We start from the raw sequence: 25736 nt of genomic DNA, 5'->3' as shown, positions 1-25736 counted from the left end.
TGTATTTATTTTATTTATATGACCATAAATGACGGTGTATTTTAAGTCTATGTTGCTGCTATGTGAAAAAAATCCAGCAAAACGCGCGGGCGGTTACCCCAGAGGGTTAAAAGAGTGAAGTGAACTTTTGAACAAAAGAAATGGACTGGGGCGTACTCGTCCAGCCACTCGAGATCTAACCCCTCCCCACGGCACGATTTACGACTCACCCCACAGTCAAATACTCCTGATCAACAGGGATGTTCTGCAGAGCCTTAAATAAAACCACTTCCTGGTCTTCTCCGTTAACAACTATTTTCCAGCAGAATGTCTTTATATTGGCCGGAGGAATGATTGATGCGGCGGCCAGACGTGTCTGCTAGTGGGTGACAGCTGCAAGGGAAGGTCTGGGCATCAATGCACAGGCCTTTCTCCCCGGATTTAAAAAGGTACCCTGCCTCTTCCTTCAGATCCTCCATCATAGCTCTCCCCTCAGATGCTGTGATGATGACCTTGCCGTGGTAATCACAGACAGTGTCACCACTAAAAAAGTTTCTGGTCGCAACCACTCCTGTAATTAGGAAAACATTACATTTCGAGTTACTGAATATACTTTGCATGTAGACAAACGTTTCAGGATTTAATTCTAGTTCTTGGTGCAGTTAATGGCTGTTAAAAGGTACAATTTACATTTTTGTATTTTCTTGCCTTGAAAATAACTAAAAGGTTTTCTTACCGAAACCTTTGGGAGGACCAAAATCTTTAATAGCAAGACCTGTCCAGGCCGGCTCAGCCTCACAGTTCTGCACATGAGGGTCGGTTTCGACCTTCTGCTTGGTGGACGGCTTCCACATCTTGACTACCTCCTCTGCTTTGGGGCAATTGGTCGTCCACCGTAAGATGTACTGTATCTTTCAACACACCTATTGTTCATTCGTGTTTATTTGCTATTAACTAGCAGTGAAGAGTAAGAGATGATCGGTTCAGGCGATACAGAGATCTGTCACGTCACATTTACAAGCGCCAAAACCATATTTATTGATAAAATGGACAGAATCTGAGAGCTGAGAGTGTGTTTCATATCAATAGTAGCCTTGTCTGTCGTTGTCAGTCCTCTTTGCTTCATGATTTTCCTCTGCGTGAGAAACTGGATGTGTGTCGTGAGAGCGAGTGAAAAGTGTCGATTGCCTGATTCTCAGCATTGGCAGCCCTGCATGAAGTCAAATTAATTTCCATAACACACCACTGAGGATTTGTTCTGCATGATATCAGCATTGACCAGCAGGTGTCGCTGTGTGCATTCCAAACCTGGAGAAATCAACCACTTTTACACACATCAGGCTGGAAAGCTTTAAAGCTTCATGAAGCTTCATCTCACCATCACTACCTTCAGGTTCACTCAGCTCAACAGTTATCCGCTATATTAGCAAGAGGAAGACTGACAGAAACAGAAAATGGCTTATAAGTGTGATCTGTGTCTGCTGGGACTGATCATTCTCTCTTCACTTCTCACAGGTAAAGAAATCTGTATTTTCTCTAAAGACATTTAGTGGAATTAGTCTGGAAAGAGTTCATTTGAACATGCTCAGTTTATTCTTGCACACATTCACGTTGTGATCTCAGAGTTGTGTATTGATACACACAGATCATACTGTATTATTCCTGATACTGGACATAGTGTCACTCAAACATCTGATGATGAAGAATTATCTTCATATTAAGAGTGTGTCAGTGATTTGAACAGCTCTCTGATAAAGACTAATAGTTTATTCTGGAGAGTGTGTTGTTTGCTTTAAGTCAGGAAAAATACTATGATTTAAAACTTCTGCTTTTTATGCTGGTGTGTTTTATGTTTCATTTATTAATATATATCATAATGATCGCTGAGATATACTGTGTTTCAGGAACCAGTGGAGTGGAAGTGTTCATCAGTTCTGGTGAAAATGTCTCTCTGTCCTGTAATAAAGCTCTTTCTGACTGCAAATCAACTACATGGACCTACTATAACAGATTCAGTGATTCAGAAGTTGAACTGATTACTGGAGGGATAAAGAATAAAGACACAGAGAGACATGAGAGACTGAGTCTGGAGTCTGACTGCTCTCTGAACATCAAGAACGTCACAGGAGAAGATTCTGGTTATTACACCTGCAGACATTATGTGAATGACACAGAACAACAAGGACCTGATGCTTATGTTTATCTGCGTGTTCTTCATGGTAAGTTTATGATTATGTGCTCAATATCAAAACTCAGATGATGATTGAAGAGTCTGTGATTTGTGTCTTGTGTTCAGTTTCAGTGTCTCCATCATCATCATCTTCATCATCATCATCTTCACCTTCATCCTCACAGACTGAGATCAGTCCAGGCCGCTCTGTGACTCTCTCCTGTCAGTTGTATTCATATTATTCACTCTCCTGTGATTATTGGGTCAGTTCTGAGGGAGTTAAGCTGTTGTGGGTGAATCAGGCTGGTGTTGATCTGAAGACAGACTCCAAATATCAGATATTATCATCATCAGCTCCAGATCTCTGTATCCTCACTCTGACTACAACACTCCTGAATGAAGATGACAACAGAGAGTGGAGATGTCAGCTTACTCACAGAAATCAACTCAAGACCTCAGTCAGATACACTGTCAAGTATTCAGGTGAGAAAACACTCTTTTCTGACAGATTTGTGAAAACTTCCACAGATTGGCTCTACTCTTTCTGATGGCTTCATACGTTTTGGCGTTGTAAAATATTAGTGGTCAAAGTCATAAACTGCATAACAATCCTTATAATTCCCAATATTGGCCTCCTACATGGGTCATACATGATATATTGCATAAATCAGACGAGTGTATTAAAGCCTAGTATGACCCATGTAGGGTTTAGGAATTATAAGGCTTATGTCCTTCATTCAAGCTGAAGGTTTATTTGCAGAAGCTCAACTGTGTTTCACTCTCATATAAACCAGGAATAAATTATACAGTAATACAGTAATACAGTTATACAGTTATACAGTAATACAGTACAGTCTCTTCTCAACTACAGCCATTCTCCTCCTGACAGCTTGAGAGTGAAGTAAGAAGATAATAGATGACAGACTCGTGCACATATTCATCATTTCTGTGATGTGAAGCTCCAGTATTATGTGATGATGATGTTGTGTATATGTGGCATTATGTGTTGAACTGAACTAACAGACGTGATCCACAGATCCAGCTGATACAGCATCAGAAACTGAAGTCAGTGTGACTGCTGGATCATTATACAGAGGTACGACACGTTCATTTATACTGACAGCTTTATAACATTAAACTATCAGTCAGTCTGTAAATGCTTCATCAATAACTGTTGATAGTTGAATACCCTTGACTTCAGTCATGTACAGTTTCTCTTCTTCCTCTCATGTTTCCTGCAGTGATTGTGATTATTGTTGAGATGGCAGTGTTTGCTGCTCCTACTGTGATTCTTCTTCAGATCATCTGTGCAAGAAGAGCTGGTGAGTTTTGAGCCGCACACAATCTGATGATTCACACTCATCTGATCTGGAACAATCTGCAATCATGATAAAAACACATACGAGAGGTCAGTCAATGCTTTTATTTTGCAGGGAGGAAGGACTCGAAGCACCCAGAGGAAATAGAGATGCCGACAATATTAGAATAAAATACTGATGAGTTTAGAGCCAATCTGCAGCAATATTTACAATAGCAAAAACTTACAGAGGATTGTTCATTGTTTTATTTTCTTCTTCTCAGAAAACAGAGAAAAAACTCTGAGCATTTATAGTGACATAATCATGTTTAGATTAAAATGTTTTTTTACATATAAAAAGCCAGATTTATTTTCATTTATATGGATTTTATGGATATAAAAAGCCAGATTTATTTTCATGTATATGGATTTTATGGATATATTTGCCTACAGTGTTGAAAGTCATTCTCTTGCGCTTCATATGTAAACTGCTTTAAATATAATATTAATACAGTAATGGACAGACTCAGACTGTATAATCTCTCTCTGTTCTGTGTGATGGAGCTGATTTGAGGATTCTTGGATCTTGTCTGTTCATTCCTGGTTTTAGCATCTTTTTTCATTTTGAATGATTGCTATAATTTTCTTAATAAAACCTCTGCAGTTGTGTTTAATAAGTCTCCTTTCCTGAGATGTTTGTTAGGAATATGTTAATTCCCCTTCATGAGCTGGTAATGTGAAGCGGGTTCTCAACTACAACTCGCTTCAGTGGACTTACAGATACAATAACCGAGAGCTAGATATTGGGTCTTAAACACCTCACGACACCCTGAAGTAGAGTCCTGCATGGGTGCGGGTACCCGACGGGTGACCCGCAAATTTTGCTCAAACGGGTGAACGGGTGTCGGATACGGGTGCGGGTCAGGTCGGATACGGGGAAAACACGGGTCTAAACACGGGTTTAAAACAATCACATGCAAACGTAAAAATAATATATGCATATTTTTAGGAACACATCTACAAAAATATGCCTTTATTTCAAGTTAATAAAATAATTAAAAATCCACATCAGTTTGTTTGTGCCCACGCGCGCGCGATCTGCTTGCAGTCGTCGAGATGGATGCTGCAGAGCTAAAGAAAAGAATAGCTAGTGGAGATTGTAAAGTTGTCGACAATACGTCATCAAAAATCAAGTCCAGTGTGTGGGAGAAATTTGGAGTTATCTGAAGAAAATATTGTGAAAGGCTTTGCTGCATTTTCGTGTTGGATAGCCGCAGATGTGGAACTTCATCGCCGAGGAGGCACGCAGATAACTGTGGTAACAAAGCAGTTAATAATAATAATAATAATAATTTGTTACATTTATATAGCGCTTTTTCTGTGACCTCAAAGCGCTTTACATAGAAGGGGGGAATCTCCTCAACCACCACCAATGTGCAGCATCCACTTGGATGATGCGACGGCAGCCATATTGCGTCAGAACGCTCACCACACACCAGCTTACTGGTGGAGAGGAGACAGTGATGAAGCCAATCAGTATATGAGGATGATTAGGAGGCCATGATGGACAGAGGCCAAGGGGCAAATTTGGCCAGGATGCCGGGGTTACACCCCTACTCTTTTTCGAAGGACATCCTGGGATTTTTAATGACCACAGAGAGTCAGGACCTCGGTTTAACGTCTCATCCGAAGGACGGTGCTCTTTGACAGTAAAGTGTCCCCATCACAACACTGGGGTGTTAGGACCCACACAGACCACAGGGTGAGCGCCCCCTGCTGGCCTCACTAACACCTCTTGCAGCAGCAACCTGGTTTTTCTCAGGAGGTCTCCCATCCAGGTACTAACCAGGCTCAGCCCTGCTTAGCTTCAGTGGGCAACCAGTCTTGGGCTACAGGGTGATATGGCTGCTGTGTTCTATCGAACAGTATTTTCAGATATAACACTGTTAAGTATGTGTGGTGTGCAGGGCGTGTTTGAACCCAAAATGGTCAGATGTAGGCTAGACGAAATTGCGTGGCATATAGTGTTGTAGCCGCGTCTGTTCGATTGGTAAAATGTGATAAAGCTACTCAGTTTTGTGGTAACGTTATGTTCTTCATGTACCGGCCTTTTGACAGCTTTGGCTGAAGTTGTCCTTGTGTTAATTGTCGTGTAATAACTTCTGTATGACCTGGCGACTAACATTTTTGTAAGTGTGTCTAATGTGATTGGCTAAACTGATTTTATTTCGGGTGCGGGTCGGGGGTCGGGTGTCGGTTCTATTTTAAGTGGGTCGGGTACGGATTTTAATTAGTGCTGTTGACGGATAACGGGTCGGATGCGGTTTTAAGCACTGCGGGTACGGGCGGGTGCGGATTTACAAAATCGGACCCGTGCAGGACTCATCCCTGAAGGACCCACTGAGAGGTCAGACTTGAACCACTAAAGTCCTGTAACTGAGATGCCCTTCATCTTTAGGATTTAGGATCTGGTGGTTAGACTTGAACCACTGTTCCTGAGATGCTCTTCTTGGTGGTTAACTATAAGCAGCAGACAGATCCAGCAAGATGAGAACTGAGGATTCGGAGGCTCCTCTTGCCAGTCTCAGAGCTTCAATAACCGAGAGCAGGGCCGTCTCAGTTTAGTGGCGCTTCTGAAGCCAGACTGGTTGTTGTCCAGGAGGATGTTCTGTGTGAGAAATGTAGAAAGTTGGTCGAAAACGACTCGTTCAAGTGTTTTAGCAAAGTGGTCCAGAAGTTCAGGGAGGCGGAAGTTAAATCAGTGGTGCTTGAGAAATACATCCCAGATCTTCCAGAACATTTGTAGTGTTGATAAAGGAGTCTGGATCTGATATATTTCTCAAGGCTGGAGAGAGTAAAGCAGAACGTTATAATCCATGTGTAGAAACTCCCTGAAGACAGTTAATATCTGCTTTACAGACGCTCATGTGCAAATGCAGGTTTCTTTTACCAAGCTGATGCTAATAACTAGGCTACTTTACAATACTTTAAAAAACTGTTTTATAATTCAGGAGTCATGGATAGTGGAAAACTTTTCAGTAACAAACCAATTTTATCACTAATAATTTCAAGAGTTTACTTCTAGAGTTTAATGGCATGCAGGAAAGTGCTAAAATAAAGAAGTGAAACTAAGAGTAATGCCAAGAATAGCCTATAAACTGTATTCAGAGCAGATGTGTGTTGAGCCAGTGTTATTAACAGTATATTCTCACTCGTTTCAACACTTCACTGTGGGACAGTGTCACCAATAGCAACTCTAGCAGGGTTTAAACACAGAGTTGGCCAGAATAGAGGAAGTTTATAACCACAGGAGGAGCTGATGATGTAATATTCCTAATGATATCTCTGTTCTCATGAATATCTCTGATATCATAACAGAAAGAGCTGTAACTATATTTATTACATGGCTTGGTTGAATTATAATGTAGAATGCGGTGTGTTATTTCTTGATAACAGCCGTTGCTAAGGATAACACACCGTTGCCATGAAAAACAGAGCGTTGCTATGGACGCAGGATTCTAACCGTAGAGACGGAACAGACTATTTTCTTTAGTGGAAGCTATACAATCGTTTTTAAATCAATAAACTCCTTTTTAAATCAATATTTTGTGTCAAATTATTGATTTATTTGGTAGGTAGCCATGTAATAAGCAGGATAATGTAGAGTGAGGCGGTTGTTATAGCGAATACAACCCCTTCAGGCTGATTCAAGAACCCTCCGCTTCGCCTGTCGGGGTTGTATTCGCTATAACAACCGCCTCGCTCTACATTATCCCTTACTTAATGAAGAGGAAGACTGACAGAAACAGAAGATGTCTGATATGTGTGATCTGTGTCTGCTGGGACTGATCATTCTCTCTTCACTTCTCTCTGTCAAGGTTCTGTCAGTCGTGTCACCCGCCAACAAAAAACTGCTCATTAATCTCTGGTTATTATGATATATTCTCACAAAATATTGGGTTCAATCTTTTTGTCAGCTTGTTTTCTTTCAATTAGCATCTGTGTTTCTTCTTGGATCTGAGCTGATGCACCTCAGTGATTTTGAGCTCAATGACACTGTAAAACCTTGCTGTAAAAAAACGTCCAAATTCTGAGTGTGTCATACCGTTTCCATTAAAACACTAATATACCATCGAAAATAATGTATTCTGGGTAATATTTGTTGTTTTAGAGAAAGTGGCCTACAGGAAGTTACTGTGAATTAGCAGCGCTCAAAGTCAACACTCAGAGGCTGTGTTCCAGATCACACCCTATACCCTCATCATTTCTCTCATACATGTCCAAAAGTTCTTGTTGAGAATGAACAGAGGTTTAGATCAGTGGTTTTCAAACTGTGGGTCGCGACCCACTTGTGGGTCACACAGTGAGAAAAGGTGGGTCGCACAAAGGCACTTGGCTGCAGCTAAATTTACATTACGATGAGTGAAACAAAACCAGTCCGATTAATGACCAAACGACTATGAGTTTTAGCGCCCGCCAAAGTGTTATTTGATCGCTGAGTAATGTAGATGAACTGCTGTGCTTGTGACAGAGTCACAGTGCATGTTTAACTGAAAGAAAGAGCAGAGAGAGTACTCGGTCGCGCGCTCTCTCTCTCTCTCTCTCTCTCTCTCTCTCTCTCTCTCTCTCTCTCTCTCTCTCTCTCTCTCTCTCTCTCTCTCTCTTCGGAGCCAGGCCTCCAAACTAAGCGCTGTCCTGCTCTCTCTCCTCCCTCGCACATATTAATCAAAATAAATCGACACGGTGGTATAAGGTCGGAAGACCAAAGTTTCATGTGGAGCATTCGGAGATTTTTTTTTTCTTCCTCAATTACCGCTGGGTGTGATTTGTGCTAAATAAGTTTCCTTATCTTCTCTGAAAAACGTCCCAGACATTCAGCTGACATAAAACAACACTTTAATTAAACGAAAAAAAACTATCCAGTGATGAAATGTTTTCTGTGTTGACACAAATCTTGGATGTCTATGTCCTAACTGCTGAGATAATCACACAACGCGCATGACACGTCCAATTCGCGAACTAATGACTCCTTTGAACGATTCATTTTAATGAATGGACAACTGATCTTTCCAACAGTGAACTCAGGAGTCGTTTGAATCAGTAACACTTTACAATAAAGTTCTATTTATTACATAAATTACATAAAAAGTACAGTTTGCTTACTCTTAAGCTTTAAAATAAATAAAACCCCTTGTTTTTTTTTTTGAAACGCATATGACTACATTTTTCCACACAGTGCTATCAAGAATCGATAAGAGAATCGTTAAAGAATCGGATCGATAATCAGAATCGTCAGTGGCATTATTATTATTGATAAAATCGTATCATTTCCCATCCCTATGTGAAGACGGTAAAATTAAAATCAAACATTAAAGAACATACATGTTTTTTAAAGTTTTTTTTTTAAGAGTTAAAAGTTTAAAATATTTTGCTAACATGAAGGCTTGTCACTGTCAGTCTTTTTACATCAGTGCAAGACTAGGGAATGCAGATTAAGACCATCAGCATGCATTGATTGGCATGTAGCAAAAAAAAAAAAAAAAAAAAGTGCAACCAAATCATGCTGGTGCGACCAACTGAGAAAGTTGGTAGCACCAGTGCAAGTGGGTCTTGAGATTGATTATACTTGTCTAGGTGGGTCCTAGAACGAAAAAGTTTGGGAACCCCTGGTTTAGATGTTTTATTGAAAATAATAGAGTCGCCGTTATGGTGATCAGTGTTTGTATTAGTTGGTCTCTTCACCCTTGACTCTTTAACATTAGTTTTCCTCTGGCTGCTGTGACAGTGTTGTATGACCCCATTGTGCTGGAGAGTAGAGCCTGTGCTTCAGTCCAGCAGAAGATCTAGAAACAGTGATGATTTGCTGCATGTGGTTTTATTTAACAGGCGGTGACTGTGTAGCTGCTGATCCAGTGGAAATCTCTGCATTTAAAGTATTTTTAAGTGGACTCACATTAATTAAGGTCTAGGGAGTTGATTTGAATGTGTTTTCCTTATGCCTAATATTCCTCAAGTCTTTCTCTTGTGAAATGAGCAGTGTGTGTTCAGGTGAAGGAGTGTGTGCGAGAGTGAGTGTGTATGTATGTGTGTGTGTACATGACTTAAACCCGAATGCACACAGACTCATGTATGAGAGAGAGAGAGAGAGAGAGAGAGAGAGAGAGAGAGAGACTTTGACATCTTCTTTAATTATTCAATATAAACATAAGTGACCTATATTTTTAAGGTAAAAACCGTTAAAATATTCATACATTTATATTTTCCACAAAACAATTAATAATAAATAAAGAAAAATAATAATAATAATAAAGAAAAAAAAAAATAAGAAAAAAAATAACAATAATAATCACTCCTGAACACTCAAATTAAATACAAGATCTCCATGAACATCAGCTTCACATAAAAAAACCATCAACTCCCCACACATGAAAAAAAGAATTGACATCATTAATAAGTCTGAAATACACATATTCCATCATTAATCTCTTCTTTATAAAACCTCTCATCATCAAAACAATGTCCACGCTTTCCCTCCCTTCTACTTTATTTCTTCTGGTACACCAAATTGCCAACTTTGCTGCTCCAAACAAGAAGTTCAATAACACCACTTTGGATTTATATTTTGTTGAATAATTAGGACCAAAAATAAACAATTCTTGATTAAACCTGCCCATAAGCTGCATACTCCAGCTTTCCATTAAACTCAAAATTTGATCCAAACGTGGACACTCAATAAAAAGATGAAAAACAGTTTCAGATACCCCACAAAAAGGACAACCCTCATCATCTGAAACATTAAGGAGTGCTTTGTGTCTGTTCGTAGCTAAAATCCCATGCACAATTCTCCACTGAAGATCCCCCACCCTCTTTTCAATGGGTCTTTTGTACAGGGACCGCCAGCTACCTTTCGGGGAAGAGCCTGATTCAAACACCATTGTCCATTTAGTGTCTCTCACATCCTTAAGATGTTGGAAGTTGATGGTTTTTACACAAGCTCTGTAAAGTGTTTGTCTGCTCAAAATACCAAAAATATTCAGTTCTGGTTTATCCATAGAGAGCAATTTTCCGTCATCTTCCTGCCAGTCCCCTTTTTTTATAGAAACATGCAGTTCAGGAAAATGGGCATTTTCTGTAGCATCACAGTTCTTCCCCACAGGATAAACTTTCATAAAATCCTTTATAGGAACAGGGAGGGCCTCCTCAAGATCATCCAGCATCCTCTTGATAAAACGCTCAGACCTGAAGCCCACCTTCTGTGTCAGTTCCTCTACCGATATCCAGCTCAGTCCCCTTCGTAGGTGGCATATTTTAGAGACTCCTGCTTTCAACATTGCCGACCTCACAGAGACAGAACTCAACACCTCAACAGAGATAAGTGGATTAAAAAACAAAGGCTCTTCGTATACCCACTGATTGGATCCTTCCCATACTCTTGAAAATGATAGAGTCTGCCAGGCTTGCAATACACTCTGGTAGAAGACAGTCAATCCTTCCATTACTAGTCCATCAAAAGACATGACAAACAGTTGTTTATCCAACCCCATTCTTCTGTTTTTCCGCAACAACGCACATGCTACGTCCATCCACTGCTGATGCTGATGATATAAGAGACGCTGTGCCACTTGCAATCGGAATACAGCAATCCTCGAACAAATGTCAATTAGTCCTTGTCCTCCCTCATTAACGGGAAGGTATAGGACAGCAGCTTTTAGCCAGTGTTGTCCTGACCAAAAAAATTTAACAAGAGTCTTTTGAATGTTTTCTATTATATTTCTTGGAGGATCCAAAACCATCAACTTATGCCAAAGGGTGGACGCTATAAGATTATTGGCTATCAGGACTCGTCCCCTGTAGGATAACTGGGGTAGCAACCATTTCCATTTAGACAACTTTACAAGCACTCCATCTACTAACCCCTCCCAATTCTTCATCTTACATTCATCTTTACCAAGATATACTCCTAAAAATGTAAAACCGGACTTCCCCCACTTGACATTTTCTGGTAATTCTGGTAAAGAGCTTTCTTTAGAACCACACCATAAGGCTTCTGTTTTTTGCCAATTAAGTTTGGCTGATGATGCCCCTTCATAAATCTTTAAAGCTTCCTTTATAACTTGAACATCATGTGTATTCCTAACCATAACAGTTACATCGTCTGCATAAGCAGAAAGTTTAATAGCTACAGCTTCTGGCTTATTACTTACCAGAATACCCGTCAATTTATTTCTTAACAAACAAAGTAGAGGCTCTATTGCCAAGGTGTATAACTGACCTGACACAGGGCACCCTTGCCTTATCCCTCTTTTCATTTGGATTGGTACACTTAAACCACCTCCTATTTTAACCATGCTTACAGCATCAGTATATAAAATTCTTATCCATGCTAAAAAATGTTCTCCAAACCCATAACACTTAAGAACCTTGAACAGATAGTGATGGTCTACACGATCAAAAGCTTTCTCCTGATCTAGAGAAAGCAGACCAAAATCAACATTATATATCCCAGCATAATCCATAATGTCTCTCATTAAAAACAAATTATCATAAATAGACCTTTTTGGTATACAGTATGTTTGGTCTTTCTGTACTAACACATCAAGAACACCTTTAAGTCTGTTAGCCAAACACTTAGATAAAATTTTATAATCGGAACATAAAACAGCTACTGGTCTCCAGTTCTTAAGTAGACAAAGATCTCCCTTCTTTGGGATCAAAGAGAGCACTGCTCGTTGGCAGCTTTTTGGTAGAACCCCAGCTTTATAACTTTCTTGTAAAACTGTAAAAAAGTCTCTTCCGATTATTCCCCAAAAAGTTTTATAAAATTCTGCTGGTAAACCATCGATTCCTGGTGCACGACCAGATGAAAGTTGATTCACTGCTTTTGTAACTTCCTCAAATGTCAGATCAGAGTCCAAGTTCTTTACATTTTCTTCATCCAGCACAGGCAAATTATTAAAAAGTTCATCCACGACTTCACTTCCTGTGCACTCTTTACCATATAAGTCCACATAAAAATCAACAGCAAGTCTCCGCATTTCCAAAGGATCAGAAGTAACATTCCCATCAGGTGTGCGTAATGCATGCATATAATTAGTATGACAACACTTCTTATTCAAATTAAAAAAGAATTTCGTGGGAGCATCCATATCATGCAATGAAACAAAATGTGATCTCACAAGAGCTCTATTTACCTTTTCATTTAACATATTACTTAACTCCTGTCTCTTTTGACTAAGATCATCTTGTACATTAACATCATTTTGATCAATTAACATATTTAGAATTTTTAGAATATCTTTCTCTAATTTGGCCATTTCTTGTTTAATTTGACATGCAGTATGTGCCATAAATTGTTGACAGAAAAGCTTAATCTGCGTTTTACCTATTTCCCACCACTGAAGCAGATTTTCATAATCATTTTTAAATTCAACCCAACAATTCCAAAACATTTTAAAATTCTCATAAAAATTTACATCCTGAATTAATTTGATATCAAAACGCCAATAAAAGAATTGTGGTTTTGTTTCTGATAAAACAACATTCACTGTAATGAGCTGATGATCAGAGATAATACAAGGTGTGATAGATGCACCAATCACCCGATTACTTTGATTTTTATATAAATAAAATCGATCCAAACGAGCCGCACTAACTCTACCTACTGCCACTTTAATCCAGCTATATTGTCTCACTTTTTTATTTTTTTCCCTCCACACATCTACTAGCCCCAACTGAGTGATTATTGCTTTCAAAACTTTAGCAGAAGGAGGATGTGGTTCTTCTCCATTCCTATCAAGAACAAAATCAAGGGTGCAATTAAAATCTCCTCCTATAATTAATAAATCATCTTGTGAAAGAGAAACAAGAGTATTTTTAAGCATCTCAAAAAGCTTAATTCTGTCCCTACCAATATTTGGCGCATAAATATTTACAAAGACAAAACATAAATCTTTTATTTTAGCTTTAATTAGAAGAAGTCGCCCCTTTTCCAATTCACTAATTGATAGAATGTTTACATCTAACTCAGAAGAAAACAAAATTGCCACCCCTGCACTTAAATTTGTCCCATGGCTAAGAAAACACTGACCATCAGACCACAAACCCCAATCTACTTCATTATTTATGTCACTGTGTGTTTCTTGTAGGAACATCACATTAATTTCTTTTAGCTTTATACTTTCTTTTAACAATGACCATTTATTACTTGCCCTAATCCCATTTACATTTAAGGACCCCACTCTTAGGACATCCATAATAAAATAGGGTATGAAAGCAGAAAGAAACAGTATTGTGAGAAGAAAAACAAGAAAAGGACAGATACCCATCGTGCACTTATTTTAGTTTACCTCTCACAGCCCGGCGTTTCGCCTTGCCTGATTTTACTCCATGCCTAATTGTTGTTATGTATTTTTTTTAATCGAAACCTTTTCTGCTGGGATAACACTTCTAGGCTGCATTCCTGTCTCACATTCATAACAGATAGCACAAATTTGTCTAAATCTGGAAAAAATTTACCGATGTCAACACTTTTGCCCTTTGTCTCATCCAAAAAAGCATTAATCTGCTCAACTGTATACAAATCACTTCCACAATTTGCCACATCAAAGTCCGCACATGAATCATCATCTCTACAACTCTCTAAAGTTGCTTCTGACATATCATCCATTTCTTCACTTTGCCCATCATTCGTCTCATTATCCTGTACTAGGCCACCACAAACATCACTCCTACCAACATCACTAGACCTACTACAACTTGGAACCTCAACATCAGCGACAGTATTTTCAGAAACATTTGGCCTTACCTCGATACTCGTATCTGCCTTTTCAGGTTGTTGTGGTGTTCTTTCCTTCACAATCTGCGGCCTTTCAGATGTTTCAGTTGGGCCTTCCACTTCAGTATTACGCGCTTTATGCGGGCAGGTGAAACGTTTATGACCAATATCTCCGCATTCGAAACAACGCAAAGTCTCCGTACTAGCGTACACCATATACGCACTCTCACCGTGAGATATCCGAAAAGATACATCAAGCGTTTTAGTGGGAGAGCTCAAAAACATATAAACGTGTCTCCTGAAAGATAACACGTGTTTCAGTGCGGCGTTTTTACAACCAAGCGGAATTTCTTTTATAGCGCCGGCAATTTTGCCAAATCTAGTCAGCTCTTTAATAATATTCTCATTACCAACGAATGGGGGCACGTTAGAAATGACAATTTTCGTTGCCGGTGCCGACAATGGTGTAATAGGCACATACGTTTCATTAACCCAAATTCCGCTTTCAATCAAGTTTTTTACTTGATTTTCATTTTTCAAAAAGACGACGACTGCCTTATTCATTCTAGAAGCAGAACTAATATTTTCATTGCCAACCTTAGCTCCTACAGCAAGGAGAACATCCTCAATAGAGGTATTCGCCTCCGACGCACACCTGAAACCATTCCGGAGGGTGAGAGGCGACGCTCCCCCCGCAGGGGTAGACGTCATACTGCCTCACACACACACACCACGCGATATAACCTTAAAACTACCCTAAAACCAAGAAACGTGCTCGGAGAGGTAAAACAAAGAAAAAAACACCTCAAAAGAGAAAGAAAGAAAATAAGTAATAATATAGAAGGAAAAGGAAAAAAAAACAGCTTGAAAAAAAAGCAAAGCGCTCTCCTACACGTGTCTCTCACACACGCACCCACTCCCAGCATCCACTCAGAGAGAGAGAGAGAGAGAGAGAGAGAGAGAGAGAGAGAGAGAGAGAGTGAGAGTGAGTGAGTGAGTGAGTGAGTGAGTGAGTGAGTGAGTATCTGGGCCAACCAAATTACAAAAGCAAAATTACATTACCTATTGGAAAGATGCTACTAAATCACAAAAGAGGATGGAACTCTATTTACACCTGAAAAGAGATTATAAACCAGGGGCCGTATTCACAAAGCATTTTATCTTACCACTAGGAGTACTCCTAAATCGCACTAAAAGATTTTAGCCAGGAGTTTTCTCTTAAAAGTTATTCACAACGCCTTTCAGACCTACTCTTAGTAAAGAAAAATGAAAACTCCTAAACTAAGAGCGAGTCTTCGTTGCTATGGATGACGTCATTACTCATGCACGCGCTTGACTGAAGTGACAACCTTGATTGGCTGATGATTGTAACGCGGTAATGATTCCAAACCCCTCCCCTACGATAATGAGTGACAGGTGACAGGTCTGAGAATGCGTGCGCTACACAAGTAGTAGTGCGAAGGACGGAAGATGATGAATAACTGAATAAATAGCCTAAATGAATAAAGAGTAAGGCAAAACAAATATATAGTAGCCTAATGAAACATATGGATTGATGCAATATCTTTGCAACATTATTGAATTAATCTGTCACTATATGCCTCTGCCTACGTTTGCAAAGAGAAGAACATTTTAATTTGATTCACAATGAAACGTTACAATTAGTTTACATGCAATGAGTAGCCTAGGTTTGGTTGTTGTTGGTGGCGTTATTGCATCCAATACAAAATTGTTCTCTCGCGATGGGAAGCTCCTGTATATATCCCGCATACGCATTTCAAAACATCGCAACGTGAAATGCCACAAAAAGCGGTTTGTGAATAGGTCTTAGTGAGTTAGGAGTCCTCTCGACTTCTTTTAAGCTGTACCAGGCTTAGGTGCTACTTTTAGGGCTAAAATGCTTCGTGAATTACTCTTAGTCAAACAAATTAGGAGTCCTAAAGTTACGAGTGACACGCCCATTATTTTTAGGAGTTGCTCCTAAATTCGCCAGTTAGGAGCTACTTTTAGCCTTAAAATTCTTTGTGAATACGGCCCCAGCAGAATACCTGAGCTGTGTGAAAGAGCATAAAGTGAGAAAGACCCTGACCAGGTACAGGCTGAGTGACCACTGTCTGGCTGTAGAGAGGTGTGTGTGTGTGTGTGTGTGTGTGTGTGTGTGTGTGTGTGTGTGTGTGTGTGTGTGTGTGTGTGTGTGTGTGTGTGTGTGTGTGTGTGTGTGTGTGTGTGTGTGTGTGTGTGTGTGAGAGTGACCACTGTCTGGCTGTAGAGAGGTGTGTGTGTGTGTGTGTGTGTGTGTGTGTGTGTGTGTGTGTGTGTGTGTGTGTGTGTGTGTGTGTGTGTGTGTGTGTGTGTGAGTGAGTGACCACTGTCTGGCTGTAGAGAGAGGATGGCACAGGCAGAGATGGCAGCCGAGAGAGCATTCCCCTTATTATTTGCTTTTTTTTTTTCTTGCTTTTTTCTCTTCTCTTTTTTTTTTTTTTTTTTTTTTTTTTCTGTTTATGGTAAGAAGAAGAAAATGTGAAAATAAACAGTTTAGAAAAGAAATACCCAAGTTACAATGTGCCAATCTAGACAAACTATTATATAACTGTATATGGAGGAAGAAGCCCCATAAAATCAAGAAAAACATCTTGACTAATAAAATTGAGGACGGGGGCTTATCGGTAATTGACTTCTCACTTTTCAATGAGATATTAAAAATCAACTGGATTAAAAGATTTTTGAAAAATCCAAACAGTTTGTGGAACATTGTGCCAAACTTTATCTTTGAAAAACTTGGTAAAATCACATTCTTACTTCAATGCCCATACTCCACCAACAGACTGCCAGTCAAACGTCCATAAACAGGCTCTAACTTGTTGGTCACTTTTGTACAAACACAATTTCTCCCCTCACAAATGTTTTATCTGGAACAACATGAACATCATATATAGAAACAAGACTCTCTTTATAGAAAACTGGTTTAAACATGATATTCTACTGGTATCCCAATTATTAAATAACTCAAATCAAATTTTAACTTGTGACAACTTCACACATAAATTTAATCCCCAGCCCCCATTGGAAAATTTTGACTCTGTTTCTGTGTTTATAATTTATTCGAAATACTGTGTGTTACTGTTATCTTTATTTTTATTTCGTTTTTCTTTCATTTTTTCAATTTCAAAAGATACAATTCATGTAAAAAAAGAAACAAACAGAAAAACACACTTACCTTTTCATTAATTAGCTGTAGTCCAGTGGTCTGAGGGGTTCATTGTTTTTATTCTTTTCTTACGGTCGTCTTTGCTAATTTTTGCTTCAGTGAGTCGATCCAAATCTTCTGATTCTGGTCCACAGTTTTGCTTTTATAGCGACCTAGTAACTGAGACGAGTGCTACCCGCCGTGAGCTACATTTATCATTTACTTACACTTTAGATCTGATGAACCACTGACAACTCCTAAATAGGCCTATGTGTGGATTTACTGCAGTAAATCACTTGCAAAAATTTTTGAACAATGTCCAAAAATGTAAAAAATAATAAAAATAAAGGTTTTGTTGTCTTGCCACTGTCACATTCGGCTTGCTCAGTTAATTCATATTCTGAAAATACTATCAGTCAAACTGTACTTGACCCTTTTATATGAGAACACAGCATAATTGAATTGAATTGAGCTGGATAATGACATTATTGTCTTCAATAGAGGTGAAGTTTACAGAACATCTTCAGTTTGCTGTATACAGTGACACTTCACATGAGAGCATCCGCTAAAGAATGAGTTCCCTTTCAGACTGTAAGGTTCGACGTCACATCAGAACGCACCGACGAATTGGGATCTGGAGATTCTGCTGTTTATTCAGCTTGAAAGAGTGAGTGCTGCTGCCGTTTCCCCTGTGCACTTCAGCACTATAAAGAGAGATACAGTTCCCTGAAAGAGCATTATACACGTGTGACACTGCGTCTTTTTCAAGATGTCGTTCCACCCGTGTGTTTCTGGATGGGGTCGGTTCCTGGCGCCGGCTGATGGTCTCGATCGTTGCCTGGCGTGTTTGGGCATTAAGCACACTGAGGTAGAGTTCGTGGTTCAGTGATGTTCTCACTGCGGGAAGATGATAGTCTCTGTGTTACGGTCGAGACTCCAATACCTCAGGAGTGTTCTGAAAAGGAAATCATTGTTTACGGTCTGGTGTTACCCGGACACATTATTATTATATATTTTTAATTCTTTATTTTCAGTCAGCAAAATAGAATTACAGAATAAAAGTAGTAATAGTATCTGTCCATTTGCTGTTTTTTTAAACAGAACATATATATACTTTGACAATTAAGGAGAGAAAAACTTGTGCATTACAAAATATACAAATAACTACATTGTTTGGGACATAAAAGGAGAGGATAGGTAGGAGGACGGGAAAATGAAGCACAGGATCATTAATTCAGCACCTCTACAAAGTCTGATCTTAAGGGCCTTACATATTTGGCCCACAGACTAACAAATATACTTTTCTTTAGACGGATGGAAAAGGTAATTGCTTCCATTACATATATCTCATTTACAATATCTATCCATTCTGAGACTGTGGGAGGGTCAGGAAGAAGCCAACGTCTTGTAAATGCTTTTTTGCAGGCAGATGTAAGAATGGCATATAAATACTTATCAGCAGTTCTGGCCAAGAACTCACAATTCCCCCAAAACAGAGAGAAAAACTGTAAAGGTACTTTATTATTGAGTATAGTAGTTAAGATCTTTTGAAACTCTGCCCAAATATGATTTGATCTTTAGGCATTCCCAAAACACATGCCAGTGATCAGCCTCCCGAGCGCCACACAGCCTCCAGCATTTAGCTCCACCTGGGTCAAAATGTGCTTTTTGCTTCGGTGTTATAAAAAAACCAATAAGACATTTCCACTTAAACTCACGCCATGTATGAGAGTTTGTACATTTCCATTGAAACTCACATATATTCAACCAGTCATCTGTAGATATTGACACATTGCTTTCATTTTTCTTTTATGTAGTCTGTGGAGTGGGTATTTTTCACCAAGAAACCTTTGTAAAACTTAGAAATAACCCCCTTAACAGTAGCATTTATATATGCAATCAAAATTGTTTTTAATATTGGGTCATTAAGGTCTGTTTTAGGTTTAATACTATGTTCAAAATAATTGCGTACTTGCAGGTATCGGAAAAAATCAGAGTTTTCAAGATGGTATTCATTTTTCAGACCCTCAAAATCCCTTTGGAAATCCATGATTTAAAACGATTATCCGTCAAATTTGGCCTGAAGCCAGGGTCAAAAGCACACCATTGGATTATCTGTATTTTATAATTTAACTGATACTCTCCTTTTACTTTATTCCAAATTTTTAATTGGGTTTTGATCCACGGATTTTGAGTATCCTTTATAAGCTTGTCTAGATCTGTACAAGCCAGTAATGCGTGAATCGGAGGGTCCTTCATGATTGAAAGTTCAATATCTTTCCATCTGGCCTGAAAATTTGGAGAACATAGGTTAATAAAGGGTCTAATTTGGGCCGCGTAGTAATATCCTTTAAAATGAGGTAACCCCATTCCCCCCTCCTCCTTCAAGAGCTGCTATGTTTTAAATTTAACCCTAGGTTTCTTCCCTGGCCAAATAAACCGGGAGATGATTTTATCTATTTCTGAAAATTCTTTTAAGGAGATTTCTACCGGAAGGGCTTGAAATAAAAAAAGATATCGTGGAAGGATATTAATTTTCACGCAATCAATGCTATGACTCAGACTAAGAAAGGAAACAGAGTTCCACCTTTTGATATCTTCTCAAATTTTTATCAAAAGGGGGCCATAATTCATCTCTGCAAGCCGTGAAACATTATTTGGTAGGTGTATACCTAAATATTTCAATGAACCATTATCCAAGCCTTTTGTACATTCAATTTATAACCAGAATAACTACCAAATTTTTGTAAGAGGTTCATAAAATCAGGAAATGTATTAGAAGGGTCACTTAAATATATCAAGATATCATCTGCGTATAGAACTATCTTTATGATCCTCCCCTTTTATATTAACTCCCCTGATACTTTCTGTCTCTCTCAGCCATTGTGTGAGGGGTTCGATATAGAGAGCGAAGAGTAAAGGGGAGATGGGCACCCTTGTCGTGAGCCTCAGTGTAATGTAATAGTGTTTGAAAGATTGCCATTAATTTTTATTTGAGCTGATGGTTTGTCATAGAGTGTCCGTATGACATTAGAAAAATTTGAATGAAAGCCAAATCGTTCAAGACCTTTGTATAAGAAAGCCCAACTGACTGAGTCAATGGCTTTTTCTGCATCGAGGCTTACCAAAAGAGCTGTTAATTTATTCTGTTCTATATGATCCATAATATGCAATGAACGTTTAACATTATCCTGCGTCTGTCTTTGTAAAATAAAACCGGCTTGATCAGTATGTATGAGCGAGGGTAGTATTTTTTCTAATCTTTTAGCAAAAATAGCCGTAAATAACTTAACATTTAGCACCGAAATAGGTCTGTATGATCCACAGTCTGAAAGATCCTTTCCCTCTTTAGGAATAATAGAGATGACTGCTTCCCTCCAGGTGGGCGGCATCTTTGAATCTTTAAGAACAGTATTGCAGGCCCTAAGAAGGCTAGGTAACAGCTCAGTTCGAAATGCTTTATACCAATCTGAAGGGAAGCCATCTGGGCCAGGTGACTTATTTGCCTTCAACCTGGAGATGGCGCCATTTAATTCGATTTCAGTTATTGCAGCAGTCAAAATTGTATTGTGTTCTTCTGGGACAGTTGGTAAATTAAGAGATTTAAGAAAGGCTTCAATTTGTTGTCCATTCTCTAATGGCGGTTGTGAGTACAGAATTTTTTTGTATTTCTCCAATGAATTTTGTAACTCTTCTTGTTTATACTGTAAAATATTGGAAGCTGGATGCTTTATTTTGTATATGGTATTATCTTCTCTTTGTTTTTGTAACCTCCTTGCAAGAATATTAGGCGATCTAGGTCCGGATTCAGAGTATTTTTGTTTAGCAAAAATCATCTTTTTTTCTATTTCTTGGGTATATAATAAGTCATTTTTTCATGTCTGAGCATTTTCCGTTTCATTTTTGATAAAGTTTTACTTCTCTTACCTGGGTTTGAAATGCCCTTGACATTAAGTGATACTATCTTAACGTCCTGTATATTTATACTTTTCTTATCTGGTAACCCTGTATAAGGCCTCCCCCATGCGCCATGTCCAGTTTTATAAAGCTTATGCACCAACAAAATCTCTCCCATAGAACATGTATTAAACAATAACGAACAAAGTAAACAATGACAACATTATCATGATGAAACCAAAATAAAACATGTGTTTCCAATGTTGAGGCTCGTATCAAGAGAGCCCTGCAAGGCCTTGAATAGTCTAGGTCCCAATAGGGAGAAGTCCCACCTCGTCGCGTAGATGGGGCCCTATATATTGTCCACACACTAGCAAGATTTTGTGTTGAAAAAAACATAAGCATACTCAAAATTTGGTTGTCCCGACCCTTCATTATATTAACTAACAAAAAAAGGGGCAAGTTACTCATACTTCTAGTAAAAGTAATCCGACTTTATGAGGTGACCTTGAAGCATCAGTCCTCAATAGGTAGTCTTCTGAATCCCTGGAGCTTTTCCTTGAATCGTGCGTGATGGCTTTTCTGTGTATTGTCCCCTGTTGCACCGAGCTCTTGGTCGCCGCTCCGCACATGTCGTGGTCTTCTCACCGTCTGCCACGAAGACGAGTTGAATCTCCTCATGATCTGGGACTGCTGCGGACGGTACGACGGCGACGGGAAACCCGCGAGCTGCTATATCTCTCGTCGCTTCTGCTGCGTCCTGGTAGAGACGGGTACCATCATCATAAAACACCCGCATCTTCGCTGGATATGGGGTTTGAAACCTGATACGTTCATTTTTCAGTATTGTTTTGGCACCCGAGTACTCGTTGCGTTTTTTAAGCACTTCAACTGGAAAGTCATGGTCAACAAAGAAACTAATTTCATCACAGAATACTTATTTTTTCTGCCATGCTTTCCGGAGAACCTCCTCTTTTATGCGGTAGCTCCTAAACTTTACCACGAAAGAGCGGGGCTTCCCTTGCGCACTGTTCGGTTTTTGAGTCAGTGCTCGATGTGCTCATTCAATTACCAGATCCCGGTCTTCAGAAAGGTCTAGCGCTTTTTTAAACAAATTATCCAAAAAAGGAACCATATCGGCCCCTTCCTTATTTTCGGGTATACCGTAAATCCGCAGATTCTCCCTGCGTGCACGACCCTCCTGGTCTATCAGCCTAGCTTCCAACTTAGCTTGGCGTTGGGTTAGCCTCTTAACCCTCTGGGGTCGGCAAACGCGCCCCCGCGTTTTGCTGGATTTTCGTCACATTGTAACACAATAAACTTAAATTACTCCGTCATTTATGGTCATACAGAAAAAAGAAATATAAAAAAAGAATCTGTGATATTTCTACTTTGGTATGTGTCCACTTACAATCAAATCAAAACATTGTGCTTTTGTAAAATAAAGAAAATAAACAGGGTGTGGTTCTGCCTCTCCGTCGCTGTGAACTTTTTTTCTTGAGGACATCTATAAACTGAAACAAAACTCAGCGAATACTTGTTACACATTTATGAGCCATATACCTTTATACACATTTGAGTGTGTACTTTTAAATGATCAGATTCAAACTGAAAACAAATATTCTCTGTTTAAGTAATTTGTATAAAACCAACAAGATGTCCAGTATCTCAAACCCTTGCTAATTATTTTTAATTCGACCACGCCCACTCGCGCAAAAGTGATTCACATGCAAATCTCCACATGGAACGCGAACGCCCTCGTTACCTCAAACACAAAACACCAAAAAACTTCACAAGTCTCTGCTTTTCGTCGAGTTTGGAAGACACGTCTGAGCTTACATTGGATTTACCTCAGAAGAAGAAGAACGCGATTTGAAGACAAGAAAGATGTAAGGTAAGAAATTCTTAATTATTAGTTTGTTATTGTTACATAAACTTCACATTGCAGTTGAACTGTTTCTAGATATAAGGTGAATATTATAATATTTAGACCCGTGTTTACTGTTACTGTGTTTGTGGATATCTGCTCAAACGTAGATATGTATAATATGGTAACCTTAATGTTTCATATTTTGGAGCGCTCTGCGTTTGAATGTATCATATTTTGGAGCGCTCTGCGTTTGAATGTATCATATTTTGGAGCATGCTGTGCGTTTGCATGTATCATATTTTACTTTACTTACTTTACTTTATACTTTATTAGTCCCATCACTGGGAAAGAACGTTTGAAAGAACACTTTTTAAATGTTTTGAAAATATACATTACATTACATTTGGACATTCTCCTGCCGAGAAACTGCTGATAAAAGACAAAAAATATATATAATTTTTATAATGATAATGCATATCTTTCTTATTTGACATGGGATAACTCAGGAAGGAAATAAGGTACATTTACATTTACATTTATGCATTTGGCAGACGCTTTTATCCAAAGCGACTCACAGTGCACTTATTACAGGGACAATCCCCCTGGAGCAACGTGGAGTAAAGTGTCTTGCTCAAGGACACACTGGTGGTGACTGCTGGGATCGAACCAGCAACCTTCAATTTACCAGTTCAGTGGTTTAACCCACTAGACCACCATCTCCAAGGTAGGAGGAAAATTCTTTTTTGGGGAAGTCCCTCTACATATGAGCTGCATCTGGATAAAATTTTGTGGTGATTGGATAAAGCAGTCAAAAGTCATAGCATTTGGAACCAAGATAGCCTTTTTGTTGAGACCTTGACGCCCCCACATGGGCATTTTTTAAATTGTTTCACCATGAAGAATATCTTGTCATAAAAGCAATAGATTAAGTTAATTTTGGGCTCATTTTAATTGTATTAATATGCTGTAAAAAATGAAGTGCCATTTTCAACGATTTTTGAATGTTTTATGAGATGTATGATGTTTTTGACACATTGCAGTGCATAGTACAAAAAAAGTGTTTTATAGATTATGAAAAAAAAAATTCTATTTATCAGCAAATAACTCAGCAATACTTAGGAGTTTTTCAAATTGGCTACATTCACTGTAAAGTTCAGACTCTAAGCTTTCAAATGACACCAATTTTGTTTGAATCAAGGCAATATTTTTGAAAAATATGATAATTCCTATTTACGCAGCTAGGTGGCGCCCGCGGGCGGTACACTCCGGTTTAGAGAGACTAGTCAGCACTCGTTCATTCCACGTTTGTTATTCCACGTTTGAAAACGAGCACGGATGGTTCCTGGAAAATTGGAAAACACTTTGCACCCCGGGAGGATGAGAGACTTGTTTTTTAGACAAGTATGCATCACTTCGTGAGGAATATCTCGTGATCAAAGCAATGGATTATGTTGTAATCGTGAGAATCTGCTGTCAATAAAGATGTTCGATTTTTCACAATCCATGCATGTTTCATTGAGTTATGAGCTGAAACGTCACATCAAAACAACATCGCATCACTGCTATTGCTACTTCATAGGTTCGTCTCTGGCATTTTTTGTGTTAGAACGCCATAAGGAATATCTTTAGATCTGAGTGATGGATTATGGTGAGTTTGGGCTCTTTTTAATCGTGAGCTCCCGCTGTAAATAACGGTGTGTCATTTTTCATGATCGATGTATGTTTCATGAAGATACGAGTAAAAAGGCCAAGTCTAAGCTACCTTGCTAGGCTACGTGAGTCTGTGGATTTTTTGTGTATTAGAACTCAATGAGGAATATCTTTTAATTCTGCATCAAAGCGTATATAACATATCACGCTTTGATGTCTGCTGTATTGTTTTTATCTTGTTTTTTAACGCTAGCAAGAAGGCAGAGTTTTTCTCGTATTTGTATTGTGTGTGTGATTGTATATGTTTTCAAACTTAACTGTTTTGCTGCAAAACAATTTGCCTCAAGGAGGACAATAAAGTAATTTGAATTTGAATTGAATTGATGGATTATGTTGAGTTTAGACTCATTTTAATTGTAAGCATCTGCTGTAAATAATGATGTGTCATTTTCCACAATCGGAGCATGTTTCATGAAGTTACAAGCAGAAATGTGTCTAAAATTCAGAATCCATATGTTTTACCCATGGGTCTCTTGAGGGGCTTATTTTACAAAAACCTTGCTCAAGTTTAGTAAAAAGCCTGAAACAATTATGCTTGTTGTATTCTACTCATTGAGACCTTTCAAATGACATATGACACAGGACTATCTGAGCTGTATGATGTTTTTGACATATTGCAGTATGTAGTACAAAAAAAATAGTTAAAAAATTATGATTTATTTTCTTTCTATTTATCAGCAAATAACTCAGCACTACTTAGGAGTTTATCAAATTGGCTACATTCATTGAAAATTTCAGACTCTAAGCTTTCAAATGACATCTATTTTAAGTTGATCAAGGTAATATTTTTGAAAAATATTATGATTATTAATTTCGCAGCTAGGTGGCGCCTACGGGGTGTACACTCGTTTT

At 38.7% G+C, this 25736-nt stretch overlaps 2 protein-coding genes and 1 long non-coding RNA gene across 3 annotated transcripts in view; all 3 read left to right on the top strand.

Moving 5' to 3' along the window:
- The window catches only part of LOC309478494 (uncharacterized protein), a gene marked incomplete at its 3' end in the record, with an annotated part of 405172 nt that overhangs the window by 280390 nt on the left and 99046 nt on the right, over positions 1-25736 (top strand). The window lies entirely within an intron of this gene.
- On the top strand, positions 799-3839 carry LOC309480279 (uncharacterized protein). The gene is made up of 6 exons (XM_082144690.1): positions 799-1494; positions 1884-2198; positions 2276-2632; positions 3186-3245; positions 3391-3471; positions 3583-3839. The coding sequence occupies exons 1-6, from the start codon at positions 1434-1436 to the stop codon at positions 3636-3638; spliced, it is 930 nt and encodes a 309-aa protein (XP_082000816.1). The 5' UTR covers positions 799-1433; the 3' UTR covers positions 3639-3839.
- LOC309505399 lies at positions 23534-24676 on the top strand. The gene is made up of 2 exons (XR_014208422.1): positions 23534-23692; positions 23899-24676. It is a non-coding gene; the product is annotated as an uncharacterized lncRNA (long non-coding RNA).

This window comes from Leuciscus leuciscus, assembly GCF_965113295.1.
Source record: "Leuciscus leuciscus genome assembly, chromosome: 1".
Classification (NCBI taxonomy): Eukaryota; Metazoa; Chordata; class Actinopteri; order Cypriniformes; family Leuciscidae; genus Leuciscus; species Leuciscus leuciscus.
This window is presented reverse-complemented; position numbering and strand designations above follow the sequence as displayed.

Bases quoted from the DNA above. Each gene is read 5' to 3' on its own strand.
- LOC309480279 (XM_082144690.1), top strand. From the start codon at position 1,434: ATGGCTTATAAGTGTGATCTGTGTCTGCTGGGACTGATCATTCTCTCT. The intron at 3,246-3,390 runs GTACGACACGTT...TGTTTCCTGCAG, and splicing joins TGCTGGATCATTATACAGAG to TGATTGTGATTATTGTTGAG. The intron at 3,472-3,582 runs GTGAGTTTTGAG...TTTATTTTGCAG, and splicing joins CATCTGTGCAAGAAGAGCTG to GGAGGAAGGACTCGAAGCAC.